The 20845-nt window shown below is 41.3% G+C and overlaps 1 protein-coding gene across 1 annotated transcript in view; it reads right to left on the reverse strand.

Moving 5' to 3' along the window:
* si:ch211-176g6.2 (ras-interacting protein 1) overlaps positions 1-13769 on the reverse strand; it is a 23025-nt gene extending 9256 nt beyond the window's left edge. The window contains exons 1-10 of the mRNA XM_035671802.1: positions 13181-13769; positions 11490-11686; positions 10446-10620; positions 8412-8644; positions 7006-7466; positions 4836-5132; positions 4274-4687; positions 2290-2327; positions 1969-2195; positions 1663-1775 (exon numbers count right to left, since the gene is read on the reverse strand). Coding sequence (XP_035527695.1) covers positions 1663-1775; positions 1969-2195; positions 2290-2327; positions 4274-4687; positions 4836-5132; positions 7006-7466; positions 8412-8644; positions 10446-10620; positions 11490-11686; positions 13181-13308 — 2283 coding nt within the window. The 5' untranslated portion in view covers positions 13309-13769. The remainder of the gene's footprint in view (positions 1-1662; positions 1776-1968; positions 2196-2289; positions 2328-4273; positions 4688-4835; positions 5133-7005; positions 7467-8411; positions 8645-10445; positions 10621-11489; positions 11687-13180) is intronic.
* Between the last annotated feature and the right edge of the window lie 7076 nt (positions 13770-20845).

Raw genomic sequence — 20845 nt, forward strand, 5'->3', positions numbered from 1 at the left:
CTGGTGTATAGGAGTTTTCAACTAAATGTTTGATTCATCACTTCTATTAATCTAGAATAATAATTGACTTACACATTAAGCCACCACCATTGCCATGTTTTTTTGTCAATTTTCTTGTGTTACTGGCCACCCAACAAAAGTAAATCCAATATTCACTCTCCTTTCACCTCTGTTTTGTCACCAGCTACCAGAGGTGTGGACTCGAAAATCAGAAAGACTTGCAACTCAAATTGGACTTAGAACTAATCAACTTCCCCAAAGATTAAAAAGTTTGGGCACAATGGATCACAGAATAGTTGCATTATAGTGCATGGTTAAATCCGGTCTGCAGTTCACGTGTGGCACACCATGTAGGGCAGTGCATACAGATGTGCTATGAATCAATTAATTTCCCTTCCCAGAGGCGATCAGTCAAGTCCACCGGAGAACCCCCTCTTAGTTTTCCCGTACCACAGGCCCTGTTTTGGCCATTGTACAGCAATGATGTGTTTAAACAGATGAGAGTGCAGTGGGTTCCCTCCCTGGCTTGTACTTTGATTTTCACCCAAAACAAGACTACAAATCAGCTTCTAAATTGGATGCAGATAATGTATTTTCTGAAAATTAAAGCATGTAAACCTATTCCAGAAGACCCCACGTATAAAAGTATGGCCCTAAAAAAGTACATAATATGGTATCTTTAATATATTATTGCTCTGTTAATAAAAAAGTAAAATTGCATACTTGAAAACTTGAAAACTTGCACTAGGAGGTGGGACTTGATTTGGGACTTTGAGACTTACTTGTGACTTGCAAAACAATGACTTTGATGACAATGCTTAAAGCAAATACCTGTTTCTTTAGTTGCCTAATGCTCCGCTTTGGTCAAAAGCTAGTCGCTAATTTTGTCAGCTGCCTGGAAAAAGCATGATGAAAGCTGTGAGAGAGACGAATCAAACCAGTAACACTGCGGGTCATAAAACCAAAACAAAGAGCTGAAAAATGCTAAAAACGCTCTTATAGAGCTGAGAGAATCCGTAGAGGGGAGTGAGGTTTAACAGTACGAGCGGCCTCTCTCACATTACTTGTAATCATCACATCCATTACATGTAATATGAAAATGTGGGGCTTTGCCACTTGTGTACATCTGTCAGCTGAAATATTTTAGGTTGTGATGTAAAGCCTTCCTTGGCAAGCACTTGGAGATCCCTGGCTCTCCGGTCCCTCCCACCAAAACACACATACACACACACACAACCACACACACACACACACAAACAAAGGCCCATGGTGTCCTGTCTCTCTACCATGTCATAATGCCCCCAGTGTGGTCTGGCAGTGTGGCCAGTTGCTCTATTAGAAAGCTGTCAAAGTGGCTAACTGGGCTCTTTATTCTCAGGCTGTCTCTGATTATTTTCCTTTCTTAAAGTACACATCATAATCATCTATGAGAGGAACAGACTGAGCTCCTACACAAGCCTGGTTTGACTCGTCTCCTTCGGCCAAGAAAAGTGCCTTGTTGGCTGAGGTAAGGTAGAGATTTAGTTTCCCATGCAAGACACTCGCGTACAAATATATTTAAGTCATTACTTGCCTGCCTTTCCCACAGATGTGTAGCTGTTCTATTTTAGCACATAGAGAATTCTGTGTATGCTATAGCGGCGTGCTTGGTCCTCCTCTCACCTTGGTGATGTAGTACACACACTGCTGGAAGGCGAGCATGATGACCTCCTCCAGGACAGCAATTGTCTCCTCGCTGGCTGAACGGACACAGGACAGACGTAGATCCAACAGGGCTGAAAATCACACACACACACACACACACACATATATATATATATTAATAATACAGCTGTAGTTATGCTCCAGTGACATTTTTTTCACTACTTTTTGTCAATGAGATATAAAAATAAATTGGTTGCAGTATTTTTTACCCAGAAATATCCTAACACTCTGATTATTGTATTTGAAGCTAAGCAAGTGACTAACCCAAGTTCTCCCTCTCCATGTTCTCCCCATCTTCCCTTTCTTCTTCATCTTCCTGTCCCTGCTCTTTTTGGGTTCTCCACTCCAGAATAAGAGGCAGCTGGAACTGGATGAACTGCAGCAGCTCCAGACTGTTGGACATCCACACCACTAGGGGGCGCAGTCCTGACATCACCGAACGCAGACTGAGAGCCTGGAGGTCCTCAGGGGCTGAGCCTTCACCGTTGAGACTGCAATGCATAAGAATAAGAGATAAGAAGAGATCTGCAGTGTGGTCTGAACTGTAATATAACCGACTGCTGAAGAAAAACAATGTGTGCTTACACTTCAGGTTGAACTGCAGCTAAGTCCTTAGTGTGCTCCTGCATGACAACAAGAAAAAGCTTTGAGCATCAAAATCGAATGATAATAATAAACAGCGCTCATTTACTCAAAATTGCAGATGTTAAGTAGAAAGCATTAACAAAAAAAATGTGAAGAAGGTATGATAAAAAAGTATATCATTACAAATATACAATGGTAGACCACAGAGAGTTCAAACAAGATAATTAATGTACGTAAAAATATGTCTGTGCAGTGTGTTTTCAGAGCAGACAATCAGTAACTCTTACCCTGTGCTCCAATGACCCCTTGCTTTTTCCCATGAGCATGTATGGTATTGTCCTAAAGTACCCTGGGCCTGTGGATTAGGTAAAAATGTTGGCCTTGAGGCCCTTAAAGGACCAGTGAGGTTACAGATTGCAACCAACTGAATACCCCTCGCCTGACCCTCCGCTTTCCATGCAGTAGAAACAACAGAAACAGCGTTTGGTTTGTCCGTTCTGGGCTACTGTAGAAACATGGCAGTTCAACATGGCACCCTCTGTAGAACAGGACCCACTCCCTGTGTAGATATAAAGGACTCATTCTAAGGCAACAAAAACACAATGACTCTTATTTTCTGGTGATTATACACTAATGAAAACATACTTATTATCTTCAGAGCTGCCAACTCTCACGGTTTCGCCGTGTGACACAGGATTTTGCCTGTTTCCACACGCACTCACGCCACACATCCAATTTATCACGCAAAAAAATTTTTCTTTTTTGGGTGAGAAATTCTGATCTTGGACTCGTTCGTTCTTTTTAAACTCCCCGACGGTAGAGGCGCTGCACCCATATATGCTACAGTCTATGGCACCCCGAAGTTAGCGACAGAAGAAGAGATGCGATAAAGACAGCGGGAGAAACTACCTCGAGAAGACAGAGCTGCCAACTCTCTCGGTTTCGCCGTGTGACACACGATTTTGGGCTTAATTTTGGTCACCCCTGACAAAATCTCACTCCAAAGTTTTTTGAAAAGTTGGCAGGTATGTATCTTAGATTAGATTTCTGGGCCTTTAAGGCCTGGTCACACTAGAAAGTGTCATAATCGTTGCAAAATATGTGGTTTTAGTAGTAGTGATGTAGTGACTCCTCTCAGGACTAGCTGGTCAACTACTGTAATGTTAGCTGGCAGCTAACCGCTAACATTAGCAAGCAGTGGACATGATAGCAGTAATACAGTTTACACAATAGTTCCCAGAGAAGTTTACTTTTTTACAATTTTGTTTTATCAGAGTGGGGAAAAGCTCTGAGCTAGCAAGCTGCCTAACAGTCAGTTAGATAACAGGTCTAGCTAACTGTCAGTTAGCAAGCTTGTTGTTGTCGCTAACTGGAAAATATAAGTTCACATTTAAAGATACAGAGTGTAATATTTAGGAGCCTCTATCGGTAGAAATGGAATGTAATATTTCCATTAATGTATAAACACCTGAATATAATAATCATTAAGAGTTATGCGTTTTTTTGTCCGTAGCAAGTTAGTTGCAATGTGCAACTACACTGCTAGATGTCACTAAATCTTACACACTGGACCTTTAAAATTTTGCCATTTTAAATTATCACTTTAGTTTGTATTCTGCTTCAGTGCTGTATATTCCCAAACAAATAGAAATTAATCAGATTACAACAAATGAATTGCTACACACTGGAAGCATATGATTTTCTGCCTTTTGTTTTTACGTTTTAAAGTACACTTATTGTTTTAAATGGCCAGAAATGCACTAAAACATTATAAGGCCCATTACACTGCCTTGATGCCCCTAATTCAACCTTGTTTCCATTTTTCCATCAATTGATGCGGGTCAAATGAGGTGAATCAATTATCACATTCAGTGTGTTTGGGCCCTTGCACCTGCCCTGACTGCCTGTAGCCCTAGTGAAGTTGTGTTGTGAAAGGGACATCCTGGCAGACCTCCATGACATCATGTTTCTTCCCACAACTCACCCACATGGTACTCTGAACTCCACTGGCGATACGCAACAGCAGCCTGCGCAGGTCTGACGTATGAAGACACGTGGCAGAATACTGAACACACAGGCACAGCAGAAATGCAACAGTCAGTGGTGGTCTGGCTCTGACGCTGCTGCTTCCTGTAGCAACTATCTCCTTGACAATGCAATCCTCGTCCTCACTCTCATATGTCAGAGTCAGGCTGCGGCCTTCGGGTGATTTTAAAAACGGAATGCCTCTGTCTTGGGACTGTTTGCTGCTTGATCCCTGTTGGTCAGTGCAGGTTGTGATGCAGGTGTTGCAGATGATCATTTCTCCAGTATGGCTTGTTGTAGTGGCAGAAGTGGTATGACCCAGCATCCAGGGGACAGCAGTTGTGCTGGGCTCAGGAGCAGCACTGTTCCCTTCCTTCATGTCCGTGAAAGAAACAAAAATCATGTCATTTCTTGGTTCTCAATCAAGGAATTTAAGAAGAGAAAGATCCTACCAGGTAGGAAAAATACAGTCGATACTTTGCACACTTAAATATGCCCTCACCTTCCTGTTTCACTCTTACCTTGTGTCTCAAATCTAACGGATCCTTGAAGAGAAACAGGTATCGCTGTCCCAACCCAATGACATCACCAGGGTTAAGCTGCACTTCTTTTCTCAGCACTTCGCCGTTCCTGGTGACCACGGCGTCCTGACAGGGGCAGAGCGTGGTGGGGCTGCCAACGCTGTGGCGCCGGAAACAGCAGTGTCTCGGAAGGATGTCAGTGGCAAAGAGAATGATGTCAGGCTTTGACCCGTCTTCGTGATCACTTTGCCGACCAAATACAATGTTTGGCCCAGCAAGTAGGTAGATAACAAAGTCCTAAGTGTAGAGAAATATGACAATTACCATAAAGTCTCAGACAATTGAGTGAATAAGTACTGCAGGAATCAGCCCAAAACCCAGACATGAGCTTGTCTTGAAGTCAATTAGAATATACGATACCAATATGAGTCAGAAATTCCTCCAATACTACCTTAAATGCAGTATTGGCAAGTATGCGTCTCTGTACAGCAATCCAATACCACTTCATTTATTAGCCCAGAAATGGGACACTGATAGAAAGGAATAGGGTGATCTTTTTTTAATATACACACACATATATAGGTTAGATGCCTAAACTACAGTGAACACAAGCTTAAGATTCCAAATATTTCGGTAAATACCCCACCTGGGAATTTTGAAGCTTTTACATGTCTTAACAAAGGTGCTTGCTAACAAAAGAGTCGACAGAGGTTTATTCAAATACATTTTTAACTGCAGGACTTGTACTTGTGATGGACTTACTGTGCACCTGTGTATCTTGGTCTTGAAACGTGGACAGTTCTGCTCGATAGGAACAGCAAATGTATAAAACTTGGAACTGTGGGTGAATCACCACCACCAGCTACGTAACAGCTCAGTGAAAGCAGTCTGATCATGTGGAGGTTTTAGAATTATAATCTTGATCCCAGCCTGATTAGGCAAACAATGTTTTATTAATCACAGTGAGTGGCAAGCACAATGTGCAGGGATTATTATGTTTGACATGCCCCTTGTGATGTGATGTGGTCTTTTCCAACGTGACAGGTTTTAACCAGCTGAATGAATTCACAGATAAACTCCCTAAACCTTGCTCATAATAGTAGTTCTCGTGGTAGATGATTATATTCTTTTGAAGGGTCAAAAGGGAAAACAACAGTGACGCAGAGTCACAATCACAGGAGAGTGAGAATTAGCCTCTGTGTGTGTGTGTACCACAGTGAGAACCATGTGTAATCAGCCAGGAAGCAGTGCCAGGGTTGTCTTTTTCTGTTTCCTGATCAGTGTTTTGACACACACAGTTTTTCTAGTTCGCTGACCTCTCACATAATGATTCTGCCCTCGGTCTCTGTCTTTACACTGAAAAAACATGCCGCTAGAGCTGCAGTTCTGATGTATTTTACAGTGAGTGAAGGGCATAACACAGTTTGAGTATAATACAATGCACATGTGAACATTTTGTAAAGAAGCCAAGATCAGCCTGCATCCAATGAGTAAAATTTGTGTGAGAGGTGGAATTCACTGTTCATTAAGCCTTACTGTGGCTAAGCCTATTACGAAGTTTACAAAGATAACGTAGGCAGAATTTATTTTCAAAACTCTTAGTAATTTTCACTGTATCACTTTTATTGTTACAAGACAAACAGATTTTAGAGGACTAACCAATATGTTTGGCAACCCTAACGCTATCTCAAATAACGTTGCCTCGGGTTGCTGGACTGTGAACTTCCGAAACTGGATAAAGAACAGGACAACGATCGTGATGCTAGGTTACTCGCCTTCCATCGGCAGTAGAAGGCTAGTTAGCTGAACATACTAACTTAGCTTATGTTAACTACAATTGACCCAGAATTTAAAAGTGAATTTGAGCTTTTAGTCTTCTCAACACTATCATCTTTAGCTTCCACCCACCTTTAGTGGCGCTTGTAACAGAATTTTAAGTAAAACAATTGGATGTTTCTTGCTGAAATGCACTTTTTGAATCCTAGTTAACATCTACCCTACACTTTTACGTACACAAGGATCATGTACCTTTCACTTTTCCTAAATTTCAAATCTGTAACTATTTAACTGTGAGTTTCATGCGGATCCAAGCCATAGACGAGCTCCAACGGTGGGTTGTGTAACATACTTGACTTTGCATCTGTGCTGCTTGTGCGTCTGAATCAGATACCTGTGCGAGGCTGCAGCCCTGCAGCAAGAGCAGGTATGGACAGTCGTGAGGAGGATGAATGGAGTACTGTGTGGTGTTATCGTCGCTGCTCTCCGTCTCCTCCCTCTCTGACTCCTCTCCTTCGCGCTCGCCCCTTGGCCTCGACGGACAGAGGGTCTCTGTTTTGGCCCGCGACCCACCGTCCCCCTCTGAGGGAACTGCAAGCATGTGAATGTGATTCTGTCCCGGGCTTGTTTTTGGCCGCTCGAAACTGTGCACTGGAGTTTGACTCAGGCTCTCGCTTCGATCCTTAGGACGTTTATCACGATCTGCGTCCTGTTTGGTCTCTGTATCAGAATCTAAGAGGTCCATCTCACTTTTGCTCCTCCACAGTTTGTGGCTTCGCCCCATGGTCCTCTCTATGAGGGTGGAGGTCACTCTGGAGCGGCTCTTCTGCAGCTTTCGAGCCTGGGCATTGATCCCTAACAGAGAGATGAACAGTGATGTTAAAATGTGTGCAAATTGAGCTGCTGTATAAATACGTTAAGCACAGAGGTAATGGAATATAGTGATAGGGCAACACCCATTTTTTTTCCTGACGCAAGGTGAGGTGCGTGTGTGTGAGCCTGTGTACGTTCGTACATCGTGTGTTTATGCCAGAGTCAACACGGAGAAGCCCCATACAGGAAACAGACCTCGGTGGAAAGAAAGACATAGCTCATGGAAATAAAAAAAAGTTCACCCATGGAGCAGGCATCCACAAGCTGACACTGATAGAAAGCTATCACAAGCTGTGCCATTCATAAAAGCAAAACACAAAACAGGACGCACTCTTACACCATGACCACAGCTGTGTCAACCACAGCTCGCGCCTCCAGTACAAATGACAGAAAGCGGTCCGCCCTGCACGTTTATAGTGCCATAAAGTGTTTGTGTCCAGCATCCACGGAAAGTTCTGGGTGTTTTTCTGCTGCATCATTCTTTGTAAATATCATTGGATACGATATTTTGCTTTGTAAAGCTTTTATAGCATTATGTTAAAACAGTTACGTGTTAAAGAAAAGGGTGTGCCACTGGAAGAAGTTTAATTAAATTTCAGGCTGTCTGCATTGTTCATTAAATTTAAAGTTTATGAAATGCTAGTTCAAATTTGTAACAGAAATTGAATAGAAAGAAAAAAAGAAATTGTAGACCTATTAAAATATAGTTTGGTCTGTGTGGCTTGGCTGATTTTCACTGGAAAAACAGCGTGCCAGTAAACCACATTTTACTGTGAGAACTCTAAAAACTGGATTTAATACTGACAATGCTTTATTTAATGGTAAAAACTTTTATTCCAAGACATGCAGACACCCTGAGTTAGGATGTGGTACGCTGTGAAATGATCAGTCCCCAAAGCACCCTGAGGCTGCAGTTAGACACTGTACCAGCAGTAATGGTGTCTTTGTCTTTGGATGTCTTCTCCTCCACCAAGCGTCTCCTCTGGATTTCGAACCGTCTCGCCAGGCCTTCTCTGGGTTTCCATAGTGACTGCAGGAGGAGGGGCTTCTCGTTGTCGCCCACGACTCGGAAGCCTTCTGTCCTCCACTGATGACTGCTAATAGAGCCGATGGTGTCGCAGAGTACGTAGAACTCTGCCTCCTCCTTTCCCAGACCATACCTAGAAGATATAATCAGGTTAAATAATTATAAAACTAACGGGACAAAATTAATTTAGCACTCCAATGTGCTGTACTTTTGGAAACTTGCCATCGGCAAGTCAGGCAGTTGAAAACAGTATCGCTAAGGGCCAAGCAAGGGCAACTCCATTGGCTACAATAAAAAATGATATTATTTACTCTAATGGAGAATTAGTCTACTTCTCACTTCATTTATGAGCTCAGTAAGCAGTTTCCTGATGAGTTTATGGTCTCAGTCACTAGTTTCAGTCGTATTCCATACAGCATGATGTTCATTTAGTAAGGTATGGTCCCATTTAGAGTAAAATGGACGATAAAGCTATATGCTTTTGAGCGGAGCTACCTTTTGATTGACAGGTCTGTCCAGCACAGCGCACCAAACTCAGATCAAACTGTCAATCAAATATGAATTAATATTCTGTTACTGTCTCACTTAAAATCATTTAAGAAACATATTTTAGTGTACTGTTTATCTGTAATACGAGATCCTGTGTGACCAGGTAAACAGGCATTGTTTCCTGCTACAGACAAGTTGAAACTGTGCAGCCAATGAGAGCAACCAATTCGCAGTACATCCATCTAACTGTTATGGCAATGGCCAAAACGGTAGTCCACAAATGAATGGGTGACATCATGATAGGTTCACACTTGGCCTATGTATAGGATTTTACAATTTTAGACGTTTTCTAGTGCTGTTATCAGAAAAGACACTCTGGTAGACAGCAATGCATGCCACCACTCACCCATACCCCCAAAGTGTCCGACCTGATGATATTGAACTGAATCACTGTTCACAGACTGAGAAAGTTTTCACCAAGATTGTCTAATTTGTCTATTTGATATTCACTCTACTTCTAGCTGATTTGTAGAAACGCCTGGCTATTTAGCCACTATACTCTCCATGTTGTTAACCGGCTAGCCTTTGTAGGCTATTTATCAGTAGGCAGTTTTATCAGAGCTTTTTTACTAGAAAAAAAATAATAAAAAAGAGCTTTCTACTGCAGCTGGAAGTGGGGGTTATGAGAGCTGTGAGAGTGAACCGAAAGAGGAAGTTGTCAGCTGTAAAATGTAAAAAGAAATGGGCTCAAAGACACTACAATGCTTCGGGTTGGGTGATAATCTGCGAGTTTATCTTACATGCCACTCCTTTCGCATTATACATAGTCATTTGAGAACACCTTTAATATAAAACACTTTAACATGCCAACATTTATATCTGTTGACTTACAGAGGGTACAAGTAGCACCTTATCATGGATGTATTTGCTAACCCATTAATACATAAGAGATCTAGTAATGATATAGCTTAGTCTCACTGCTCCAGTGTAAATTTTCACTGAGGGAAAGAAAAATGATTTACTCTTTCCTCTACAAACTGAATACCACTTGTATTAATCATTCCATTATGTTTTTGGCTTAAACATAAGCAAAGACTGACAGACATTCACTCTCCAGAGAGGCCGCCTTAGAGCCCTGACCGACCCTGGCCGTCTTTCACACAAGTCTGTGGTTTGCTTTAGACCTTTTCAGAACTACCAAATGAACTATTTGGCACACTCACACACCGTGCGCACTGTTCTGCAATTATAATAAACAGAACAATGGGTCAGGTCGACTTTGTTCATCTGAAATACACTAATCATCTGAAATACACTAATCACTAAACAACACGAACTCTCCGCCGCTTGTGGATGGACATAATAGAACTCACCCACTGCATACAAAGCGGACACATATGGCATGCAGACACACACACGTGCACACAGATAACACATGGCCTTACCGTTCAAGGGCCTCTTTGACTAGCTCTTTTGCACTGGAGTGTGTGGTGGCCAGGACACTCTTATAGTGAGCTCCCTCACAGATTTCATTTCCAAAGATCTTCAGGATTCCTGGAGCAGTTATCTGATTGGACAGCTCAGATGGGTCGTCTGCTTTTAAAACATCTGTAGAGATCACTGCAAGGCAACAAAGGAGAGGAGTTTTAAAGCTGGGTCTCAATTGTGGTTCATTAGCATTGATGGCAGATGGACATTTACCATAAATCCAGTAGGAAAGGCAATCTGTGGAAAACAAAAATACTTTGCAATAAACCAGTGGTCTGTACTAACAGGAAATTATGGAATACGTGTGCTGACCGATGTCAATTGGGCTGGTTCTTCCATTTCTCTGATGGAGTAATGTCATTCAAAACCACATTTAAAAGTCTAGCAATTAAAGTATGTATGTGGGCATTTGTATGTATACTTTGTATAGTCCATTTTCCAGTGTGAATGTGCTATATGGTCAAACTATAATTGGAATTACTGCACAGTAATGCATTTGGAACAGAGATAATGGTGATCCTCCTTTTACCCTAGCACTGTGAAATGCAGTATAACGCAGTACGGCTTTTGTTCACATAAAATTAAAGTTTCTTGTAGCTGCTTCAAATTGAGTATTGCTCTTTCATAAAGTTTGCGGACTCACAAGAGACTGGTTTAATAAATGAGTGAATGATGAATGAATGATGAGAATCGAAGCAGCCATGGCAGAGATATCCTTGCTTTTAGTCTCTAGACTTAAATGCCTCTGTCTTTCAAACTCCATATTCCCACTTAATAATGCAGGTTTTTTTTTTATAAATTACATCACCAAACCTGAGTTGAGATCATTTTGATGACATAATCAAGGGTCATTCTGTCCCCCAGAGCGGGTGCTCCTTTGAGTTAATATAAAATATTAAAAAGTCACATAGCAACGGCAACCTTATAGCTATAGTAAATCCTCCAATGACAAAATTCCAGGACAAACATGCAGGGAGAGATGTAAGGTCATTGTGACATACTGCTTCCCTTCCTGATGGACATTGAGGACCTGATGCCTGCTGTCAGCGCCATGGAGCCTGAGTTGGAGGTGGGGCCGCGGTGGAAGACACCTGAAAGGCGGTTGGTATGGCGACGGATGCGGCTCTTGCTTGGCTGTCTGACTGCAACGCCCTCGGCTGACCTGCTGGTGGATGAGCTGCCAGTGGATGAAGCCGATCTGATGAACAAGAGGAGAAGGAAAGCCTCAAATGAAGACCTATGATGAAGAAGTGTCCTTGAGGAAGACAATGAATCCCTACCAGCTGATTTTTGAATCCCTTGTAAAAGTAAGAGAAGTAGGAGGGTTCCAAATAGTTTAGTCCCAACAGTTTTCACCATCATGTTAAGAGAGGGATCAGGGAAGGAGAAATATGTGGTTCAAAAAGGAGAGAAATGGAGTGAAAAGGTAAAACAGAAGATGGAAGAACAGAATTAAAGCTGCAGTAGGTAACTTTTATAAAAATATTTTTTGTCATGTGTGCTGAAATTTACACTGTGTCCTGACAGTAGTACATGAGACAGATACTCTGTGAAAAAATCAGGTTCCTCTGGTCCCTCATAGTGCTCCTAATCATATTTGTAAGAATTCACCGGGCCTGGACGAAAACAACCAATCAGAGCCAAGAAAGATATAAAGACGCTTTGGGTTATGGAAGTTTGAAGATAGTTGAGTCTCATAGAACCCAGAACGCCTGTATTTGACATCCTGGGAATGAGACTCAACATCAACTATCGATCTTTGCTCTGATTGGTTGTTTTTGTCCAGGTATTCTATTTGTATAAAAATTACCTACTGCAGCTTTAAGAGCTACAACGGATGCAACAGCAAAGGAGAAAGCAAAGTGATAAATACAAGAAAATATGATGATTACAAGAAAAATGATTTAGTAGGAGGGAAGAAAGTAGTACAAATAGCAGAAAAACTGCAGAAAAACATTCTTCATACATATATTTAAACAATACATAATGATCAATAAACCTACATCACAAAGTTCTATCAGCGAGCCACAATAGCACATACTGTACATACGTATCTGTCACAAGCACAATGCCGTCCAGTCCCTGTCACCATGCCTCCTTCAGCTCCCTCGGTGCTTTACTGAAATAATGAAGTGTTGTTTTACCTCTGACCAAGCCTGTAAGCTGCTTATGTGGTTCAAAGGTTCTCTGCAGTTACGCCACCACTTGGACATAAAAGACTCCTGATGAACAATGTTAGTGAAACTGGTTGAAGTGATGGAATATGATGGCACGAGCAGATTATAAGTATAGTTTCATTGCATCTCATCACACAGCCGTATTCAGGGGATGAGGAGAACTTTATATGCTACTTTTTAGTTGTGTTAGGCTTGTTGGAAAAATGTGGATTTATTAAAAGAACATATGATTGCAAAGTCGCTTTTATGATTTCAGTGTTTGATTTTTGCCTTTCCTCTTATTCCATTAATCATCTCACTTTCTGTTAGTCTCCCCAATAACCAATTAAAGCCTTTAACCATCTGAGTGACCTTCAAAATAGAAAACTAGTTGACTGACTGGTATTTCTCAATGCATTTTAAGAGCATAAGAACTGAATAACACATTCTGTATGAATAAAAAGCAAAAAGGTCCAACCAAGTCTCATAAAATTCACTTGTACAAACTACTAAAGCTGTTTGTTGTTCACACTCACTGCTGAGAGCCATCACTCGTCTTCCTTCCCAATTTGACAAACCGCCTCTTTGGTGAAGCTGCAGGTAAAATCGGTGGTCTCGGTGGGAGAGAACGCAGCTCCTCAGAGAAAAATGCCATCTGATTCATTCCTGCTCAAGTTAAACTGTTACGGATGATATTTTAAATCAAGACAAAGGGTTCCTATTATCATGTCCCATCTGCCCGTGCTGCACGCAAGCTGCTTTGCGTCATTCCTGGGATGTTTCATCCAGGACAAGCGCCACAAAGCCATTCAGCTGCTGCTTCATTTTACGCACTCCGGAACAGGCGCTGCAGATGTTTCCAGTCCTCATCCAGCTGTTGGGACTGCCGCAGCCGGGCTGTGCAGTCCACCGACGACGGCTCGGGTTGCAGCTCTACTTCACACTCTTTTGTGACGCTGACACGGATCAGATGAGTGAAGTATAGCGGACTGATCTCAGGTCAGACAGTGTGCCGCTCTCCGCGCGGTTAATGTTAGATAATCTACTGCGCGTGCTGTTGGAGGAGGCAGTTTTGTTTCAAATTCAGAACGAACCCGCTCTCCAGATGTGCGTCGACAGCGCAAATGCTTGGAGGTGCCAAGTGCGCACCCCCGCCCACCCATATTAAAACTTTCAAAATAAAATTCTCAGAGAAAAGCGCGTTTCAGATTATTAGTATTGTTTTAATTTTAAAGTCTACTACCTTATCTTACTGCAGTGCTGTGGTTGAAAAGACTCTTAGAAATATAAGTTGTAGAGTCTGAAGCGGTCCTCCTGTGCACCATGAACCGAGTTAACCAAAGGCCCAAACATTGCTGCGTTCATGTCTCCATCTTCTGGCTGCGCACAGATCACACCTCTGAGAGTAGAGGAGCCTCAAATGAGAACTTATCAATAGACTTTTTTAAAAATCGCCCCTACTAACAAAGCTGCAACATCTCACTAATGTGAATACCAGAAGCCAAATTGCCAAATGTATTCACGTAGGTGGGTCTTTTTGTTCCATTTATGTGGTGGCTGCATTCCTTGTTAGTTAGTAAAATATATAATTAACTCTAAAAAAAGCTATCTTGCACTTAAACCTGGACAATCTCAATATTAGTGGTTTTGTACAGGATGATGAAGAAACCTCTATAGTGATCAAATCCTTTAGTATATACATGATGAGATTAAAATGTTTTTATATTTCATATATTCCTGACAGCAAAAGAAGACACTACACACGTATATAAAGGAACAGTAATGCAACTCAGGCCAACAACCTGCTGGACATAAACGATGGAACAGTACATATTATTATATGTATAGAGTTCAAATAGGAGAACTAACCGAAAGGATGATTCCTTAATTTGTGCTTGAAACATCAACTTTTGGATGCACTAGTGATCTGAGAGATTACTTTTTATGTTTTATATGAATGCTTAGAAGGTTAGGGTTAGTTGCTGTGGACTCTATATCTAAAGATGTATTTGGTCTTTGTTCCAGGTGACAGGTGTGTTCAGCAAAGAATACATCCCTCAGGGGACTTGCTTTGGCCCCCTGAGTCAGTGTCCTCAAACAGGCCAACAGAAAATACTTCTGGAGGGTAGGGAAAACACACATACAATACATACACATACCGTACGACCGTGCATATTATTCATGAAAAACAGATGTTGGTTGCTCAGATATGGAAGTTTCACACACAAAAAGGCTTTCACACAGGGTAGAGGGTTTTTGGTAAAACATTTTGAGGAAGTTGTGAACACTGGTGGCACAAGGATTCACACTCACAAAGTCATCAGAGCTTTACTGGCACTCAGGTCCTATGCAAAACAAAACAAAATACTGTCATATAATGTTAACCCACCAGAATCTTTAAAAAATACCATGATACATACCACCCAGCACTATTGTTAAGAAGGCTTGCAGGTAACATGGGGTTCACAGCAACCTCCCTCAATTTCAATGGACAGTATCTGAGTAGGTCAGGAGCCAATCAACTATTTGGCATTGTTAATTAGTATATTGGCACCTTTAGTTTTGTACCAGTTCATGTGTAGAGTGTTCATGGATATGTTTGAGGTAACAGTTGTCTTGCTGGCTTTGTAGGAGGTTATGTACTTCAGTGAATATGTAAGTATGCTTTATTTGTACCTTCCCTGTAAACACTGGTTGAGTAAATAGTAGTGAATTAATGTGTGTAATTTGACTCACCATGTTGCTTATCTGACGGTCCCAGTAAGGGGTTAATTAATCTGTAACTTTAAACACTGCAATGTGGAATTCACGTGCTACTAGTGTGCTACTAGTTTATAATTATTCTGTTGTGACAATTTGAGATAATTATGAGTCGTTGTGTTAATCCTTAGTAATACTACAAACACAGCTCTTTTAGTTAATTGTCGAAGCTGTCCACTTTATCCTTTAAGAGAATACTGTATCTGTATCTTATGTTGCATTGATAGCCTGCAGACATAATTTACAGGACTGTATAGTATTGTAATTTATAGTGTATTAGATTATGGTTAACTGTATTGGTATGTCTGTTATTATATTACTAGTAACCACAAAATAGTCCCTTTTACGACATCAAGTCACAATACTGCCAGCTATAGCTACAACAGGCCTTAAATGAGGAAGAAGAGGAATGGCCCCTCTGACCCCCGCCTGTTATATGGGTCCCATGGAAAAACTGACAGCTAGACTTGCAGGTTGAGAGATCTGGTTAGCCACAGGCAGCAGAGAGTAACCCCACAGTATCTTGAGCCACCAGAAGAGCTCCTCAATCACCAAGGATCCTTGGGAGGTTGCAAGGCTAAAAATCGCACTGGAGAATCTCTTGCCACAAGACACCTTTGAGAGATTCAAATATCAGATCCTCCTCGATCATTTAAAATTTGAAGATGCTCTCCTTATAGTTGATTCGTACACCAACTCAAAGAATCCTATTTAGATACCATGGCTTCCCCCACCAGACATTATGGCAAGCCCCACCAACTGGCAGTATAGCGGATAGATGGCCCAAACATTCAAAGCAGTGACACAAAGGGATTTAAGCGATTTGCTCTGCAGGTGAGGGCTTTAGTTGGGCTGTTAGACCAATTAGGAGAGAGAGTGGACAATAGAACTACAGTTTGGCTCACATGTATCCCAACTACTGGCAAAGTTATCATTGTATCTTGTTACCAGCTTCAAACATTACACATATTTCATTCACTTTTGGATTTTGCTCATTGGTTGGAATATGAGCTTGAGATTCAGACAGGTGGAGCTACAGTTTCACAGGGAGATATGCATGGGGTGCCCAAGAGAGACGGTCAGAAGGACGTTAAACCAGGAAGAGCTACTGCCATATTGCTTGGTGCTGACCAGCCTGAGAATCCCACACTGTCTCTGAATACTATGGATGAGCAGTTTTTCTCTGCCAACTGCCAAAAATCAGGAGGTATTTTGTCCTTACTGCAAAAACACCCAGCATTACCTAGATCAATGCTAGATAACTTCAGTCAACTGACCAATGAACAGAAGACAAATTGGATTGAAGTAAACAAAGCATGTTGGTGATGTCAACGCGGTCAACAGGCAGCTCAATGCAAATTAAAGGCCACCTGCAAGACATGTAATGGTCGACACCTGGAAGCTTTACATGAGCTAAACCTTAAAGCCACTGTGAACACTAGCACTGCCAAGTCTACCAATGAAGTTTTGTACCTTGTCGTGCTGGAAGTAGTCAGGTACTATTGAAGGTGAGCAAGGTGGTCTTGCGAAGTGGACAGCATAAATTGATAACATATGCCATCTTAGACAATAGCTCTAAGAGAACAGCTCTCCTACAAGGTGCTGCTGAAAAGCTCAAACCAAAGGGGAAACCAGAGGATATGGTGCTGCACACAGTTCGCCAGGACCTAGTGATACTGCATGGTACTTCTGTCACATTTACCATCTCCCCTGCTGACCACCCTCAGAAAACATTCAAGATAAAGGGAGCCTTTACCTCCCTATCTAGAGCCAGTGTTTGGCTTGTCCCAACAAAAACACAACTATTCCTATCTTCAGGTCATTATACACTAATGAACAATACCAACATACTTATGAATATTATATTTCATTTCTGACAATAGATCCTCTTTGAACCTTCCCTGTCTCCAAGTCTGTACATAATGACAATGTGCCCTGGTGACATCATCAGGGTTATTCCCCCAGAGGCACAGAAGACATTATACAACTGCCTTCACAAACTGAGAAGTACTCCTGACAAGTAAACTGAACTGTGCTTATTATAACTAAGTAGGCAATATCAATCTCATTGATTCTAATCCATATGATACATCTGCTGCTTGTTGTAACATACACAGCTACTCCTACTATTTGAGTATAAATGCAAACAATAAACATAATCCTGATTCTAATGCCACTTACGTCCACTAGATGGTGGGCTTAGCCCTGGAAACACCTGAAACTTGTGTGACACACTGAACAGTTTACAGGAGATGATCTGCTTACACCTTGTCATTATTTACAGGAACAATTAAATACAAGGGGCAACAATGAAAAATTAAATAAAAAAATAAAGATACAAATCAATATATGACAGTATTAATAAAGTTGCAGCAACATAGTATAGATTTTTATTTATTTAATCCTATTTACAAAGGCAGTGCTATATATGAAACCATCCTCAAGGTTTTTCAGAGTTTTACTGACTTTTTTTTGTAACACAAGCTATCTGAACCCAGCTTTGGTTTTCCTGTAAATCAAACAGCAGTCAGTGAGCCAGAGGGAAATCCCTCCTGGCTTGCATGGAGAGATAAATGGGCTTACAGCTCCTCGGGCGGAGCCATTCTGTATAGCCTCTACTTGCATAACATGACACTGCTGATACCTGTGGACTTGTGACAGCTCCTGCGGTGTAAATACAACTCAGGGCTTCCCTCACATGTCATGATAAGTTCACACTCTACAGGCCCTCTGCTGGGTGGCTTAATTTACCTGTGATCCATCAGAAGGGATATCCAACTAATCATGGACACAGATGCATCTGCCTGTGGGCCAAGGTCAGCTCTTCTTGGAACTTAGGAAGAGAACAGAAGGGCTTAACGTCTAGTAATCAGATCCCCTGTTGGACAAGGAGGAGACTTAACAAAGCCTTACTGCTGAGTGCCTTGACAGCGTATAGAGCAGGAATTCCACTACTGTGTACTTTGAAGCCAGTGCTGCCTATGTTTGCCGAACAGAAAGACTCTAATAATGTCTTTCCTTTCCCTCTCTCCACTGCTACCTCGCCAACAGTAGACAAAGCGCATCAGATCTTTAGCTTTCAAGTCAGTCCTGGTCCAGTATGGAACTGGAACAGTGCGATGTAGAAACTTGAAGCCACCAGTGCACATCGACTGAGAATGGACTTTACAGTGAAGGAGGAGACATCTTGTGGCCAGCAGGAAAACTTTAGAGGGCACACAAATACTGCCTAAACCGAAACCAAAGAAGGACTCTGAAGCTTTCAGTATGAATTCTTGCATCCTCTATAGTGTGTTTTAGGTAATATCAAACAGCAGACTTCAAAAACAGATGCATATTTTGGTTTGACCAGGCAGTGTACCCGTAAAGCATCAAGGTTTCACATCCTTGTTGAGGTGTCAGGGCTCAAAACTAACTTGTTTGTACTGTGTTTCATTCAACCACATCTGAAGACAGAAGTGTTAACAACTATTTTGATCTGCTACACAGCGTGAAAATTGTCATAGATCAACATGATATCAGCCAGAGTGTTTAATACACACGCCTGTCCACGGTAGCAGCATGTGCATTCCACAGTCAACTTAGCGATAATAAATATAAATAAAATAAAATAAATAAAGTGCATTTTACAAAGTGCAGTTTGGTTAGGAAAAGATTGTAGGCTACGTTACATACCAAGTGAGTACGTTTGAACTAAGATGCATTGAAACTAGATGTGTAATATTTTTTGTATGGTCTTATTTTTATATGTGTTAATAAAGAATAATAAAGAATAAGTAAGTAGGTATCAAGTAAGTAACATGTTGTGTCTCGTCCAGTTTGTTAAGTTTAGTCATGTTCATGTTAAGGTTCTTGTTAGTCCTTCCTGTTTTATTTTGTACTCACCTTTGAGTTGTTCAACCCTGACTTCCTCCCTTTATGTGTTTTCCCACCTTTGTAATTGTCTGCCCCACCCCTGATTGCTTTCACCTGTTTCTACTCTCACATGGAATAAATAGTCCTTGTCTCCCTTGTGTCTTTGTCAGTTTGTCTTGTTCTGTAAGTCACGTGTCAAGTGTTGTAATTCAGAGTCCAAGTTATTCCATGTACCTATCAAAGAAATCCTCCTAGAGAGTGCCTTTTGTTGAAAATATCTTATAAAATACCTTTTTTTTTTTTTTTTTTTTCAACTTCATCTGTGCTAGAGTCGTGCATTTGGGTCCACCTGTACAGTGTCAGAGGTCGTGACCGAACACTGACTTTTAAGTTTTACACAGGACTTGAACAGTGGTCTACTGAGTGAAAATCCAGTGTTTCCTCTACCTGTTTCACACTTGCATCCACAAATGTGAGACATCCCACTAAATCCCACTCCAGAGTCCAAACATTGAAATAACTACTGTGACTCAAGGTTTAAATTTTCAGTTTCAGTTATTGATCTTGTGGGGACATCTGGCCACTATTGACCCATTCTAAATATTTAAACAAATTTAGTTCTGAAGCCAGTGCCTCCGAACAAAGACATGCCTCTGTCTTATAATGTGTGATGTCTTACTATCATCCTGTGGGCCTACTGCAAGGCTCTTTTATTTAATTTTTTTTATAAATGCTAATGTGAAATGAGGTTAAGCTAGCCCTGGGGTTCCTGTACTGACAGTTCTATTTACACTGAAAATACTTTTTTTGGTTTGGCTGTGAGTGATCTGATACAACAGTGTGATTGCTTGTATCCTGAGGAGGGTATTTAATTTAGGCAAAATGACGTCTAAGGCTATAGATTTTATATTTGTGTAAGTAAGTGTATTGCAGCGCATAGCAACTGATAATTATTTATTAACTTTGTATGTGGCAGGAATGGCATGCATATTCAAATGGCTGAGATATATTTCTGGATGCAAAACCCCAAGAGCTATTACAAGAGCCAGCTGAAACAGTGGAAACACTGCACACCAGTGCTACTGAACTGATCCTATGCCAAGTCCAGCACAAAAGTCCATTTCAAACTCCACACAAGGTGACAAGTATACAGCACCGTCTTGGAGTTCAGATTTAATCATTCTAAACTGCTTTACTCACTCTCAAAAACAAGCAGGCCTAACAGACAAGTCTTGAATACTGTGCATTCCCCTGGTGCCTTGCTGGATTTGTATCAACTGCTATATTGTGAAGAGATGGCGCAGCTGTACAGACCAGTCCTCCCCCACTGGGTAAGTCAATTTCCGTTACTGTGGCCGCTCTGCTAGTTGTACCATACCTCATGTATGTCACAAGATACCATATCCATTGGTCAAGTGTATACATACATAGCAACGTTGCTAAATGATATGTCGTAGGCATCTTTACACAGAAGACAGTTTGACATTATGTTACATTTCGCAATAGAGAGAGCACAAAATTAATGATGGCTGATGTTTCATTTTGCTGCTTCAGTTTCAAGGTCCTGGTATTGTTCATTGCTCACT

The sequence above is a fragment of the Morone saxatilis genome, unplaced genomic scaffold (assembly GCF_004916995.1).
Source record: "Morone saxatilis isolate NCDOM2014 unplaced genomic scaffold, NCSU_SB_2.0 Contig1, whole genome shotgun sequence".
In the NCBI taxonomy this organism is placed as follows: domain Eukaryota; kingdom Metazoa; phylum Chordata; class Actinopteri; family Moronidae; genus Morone; species Morone saxatilis.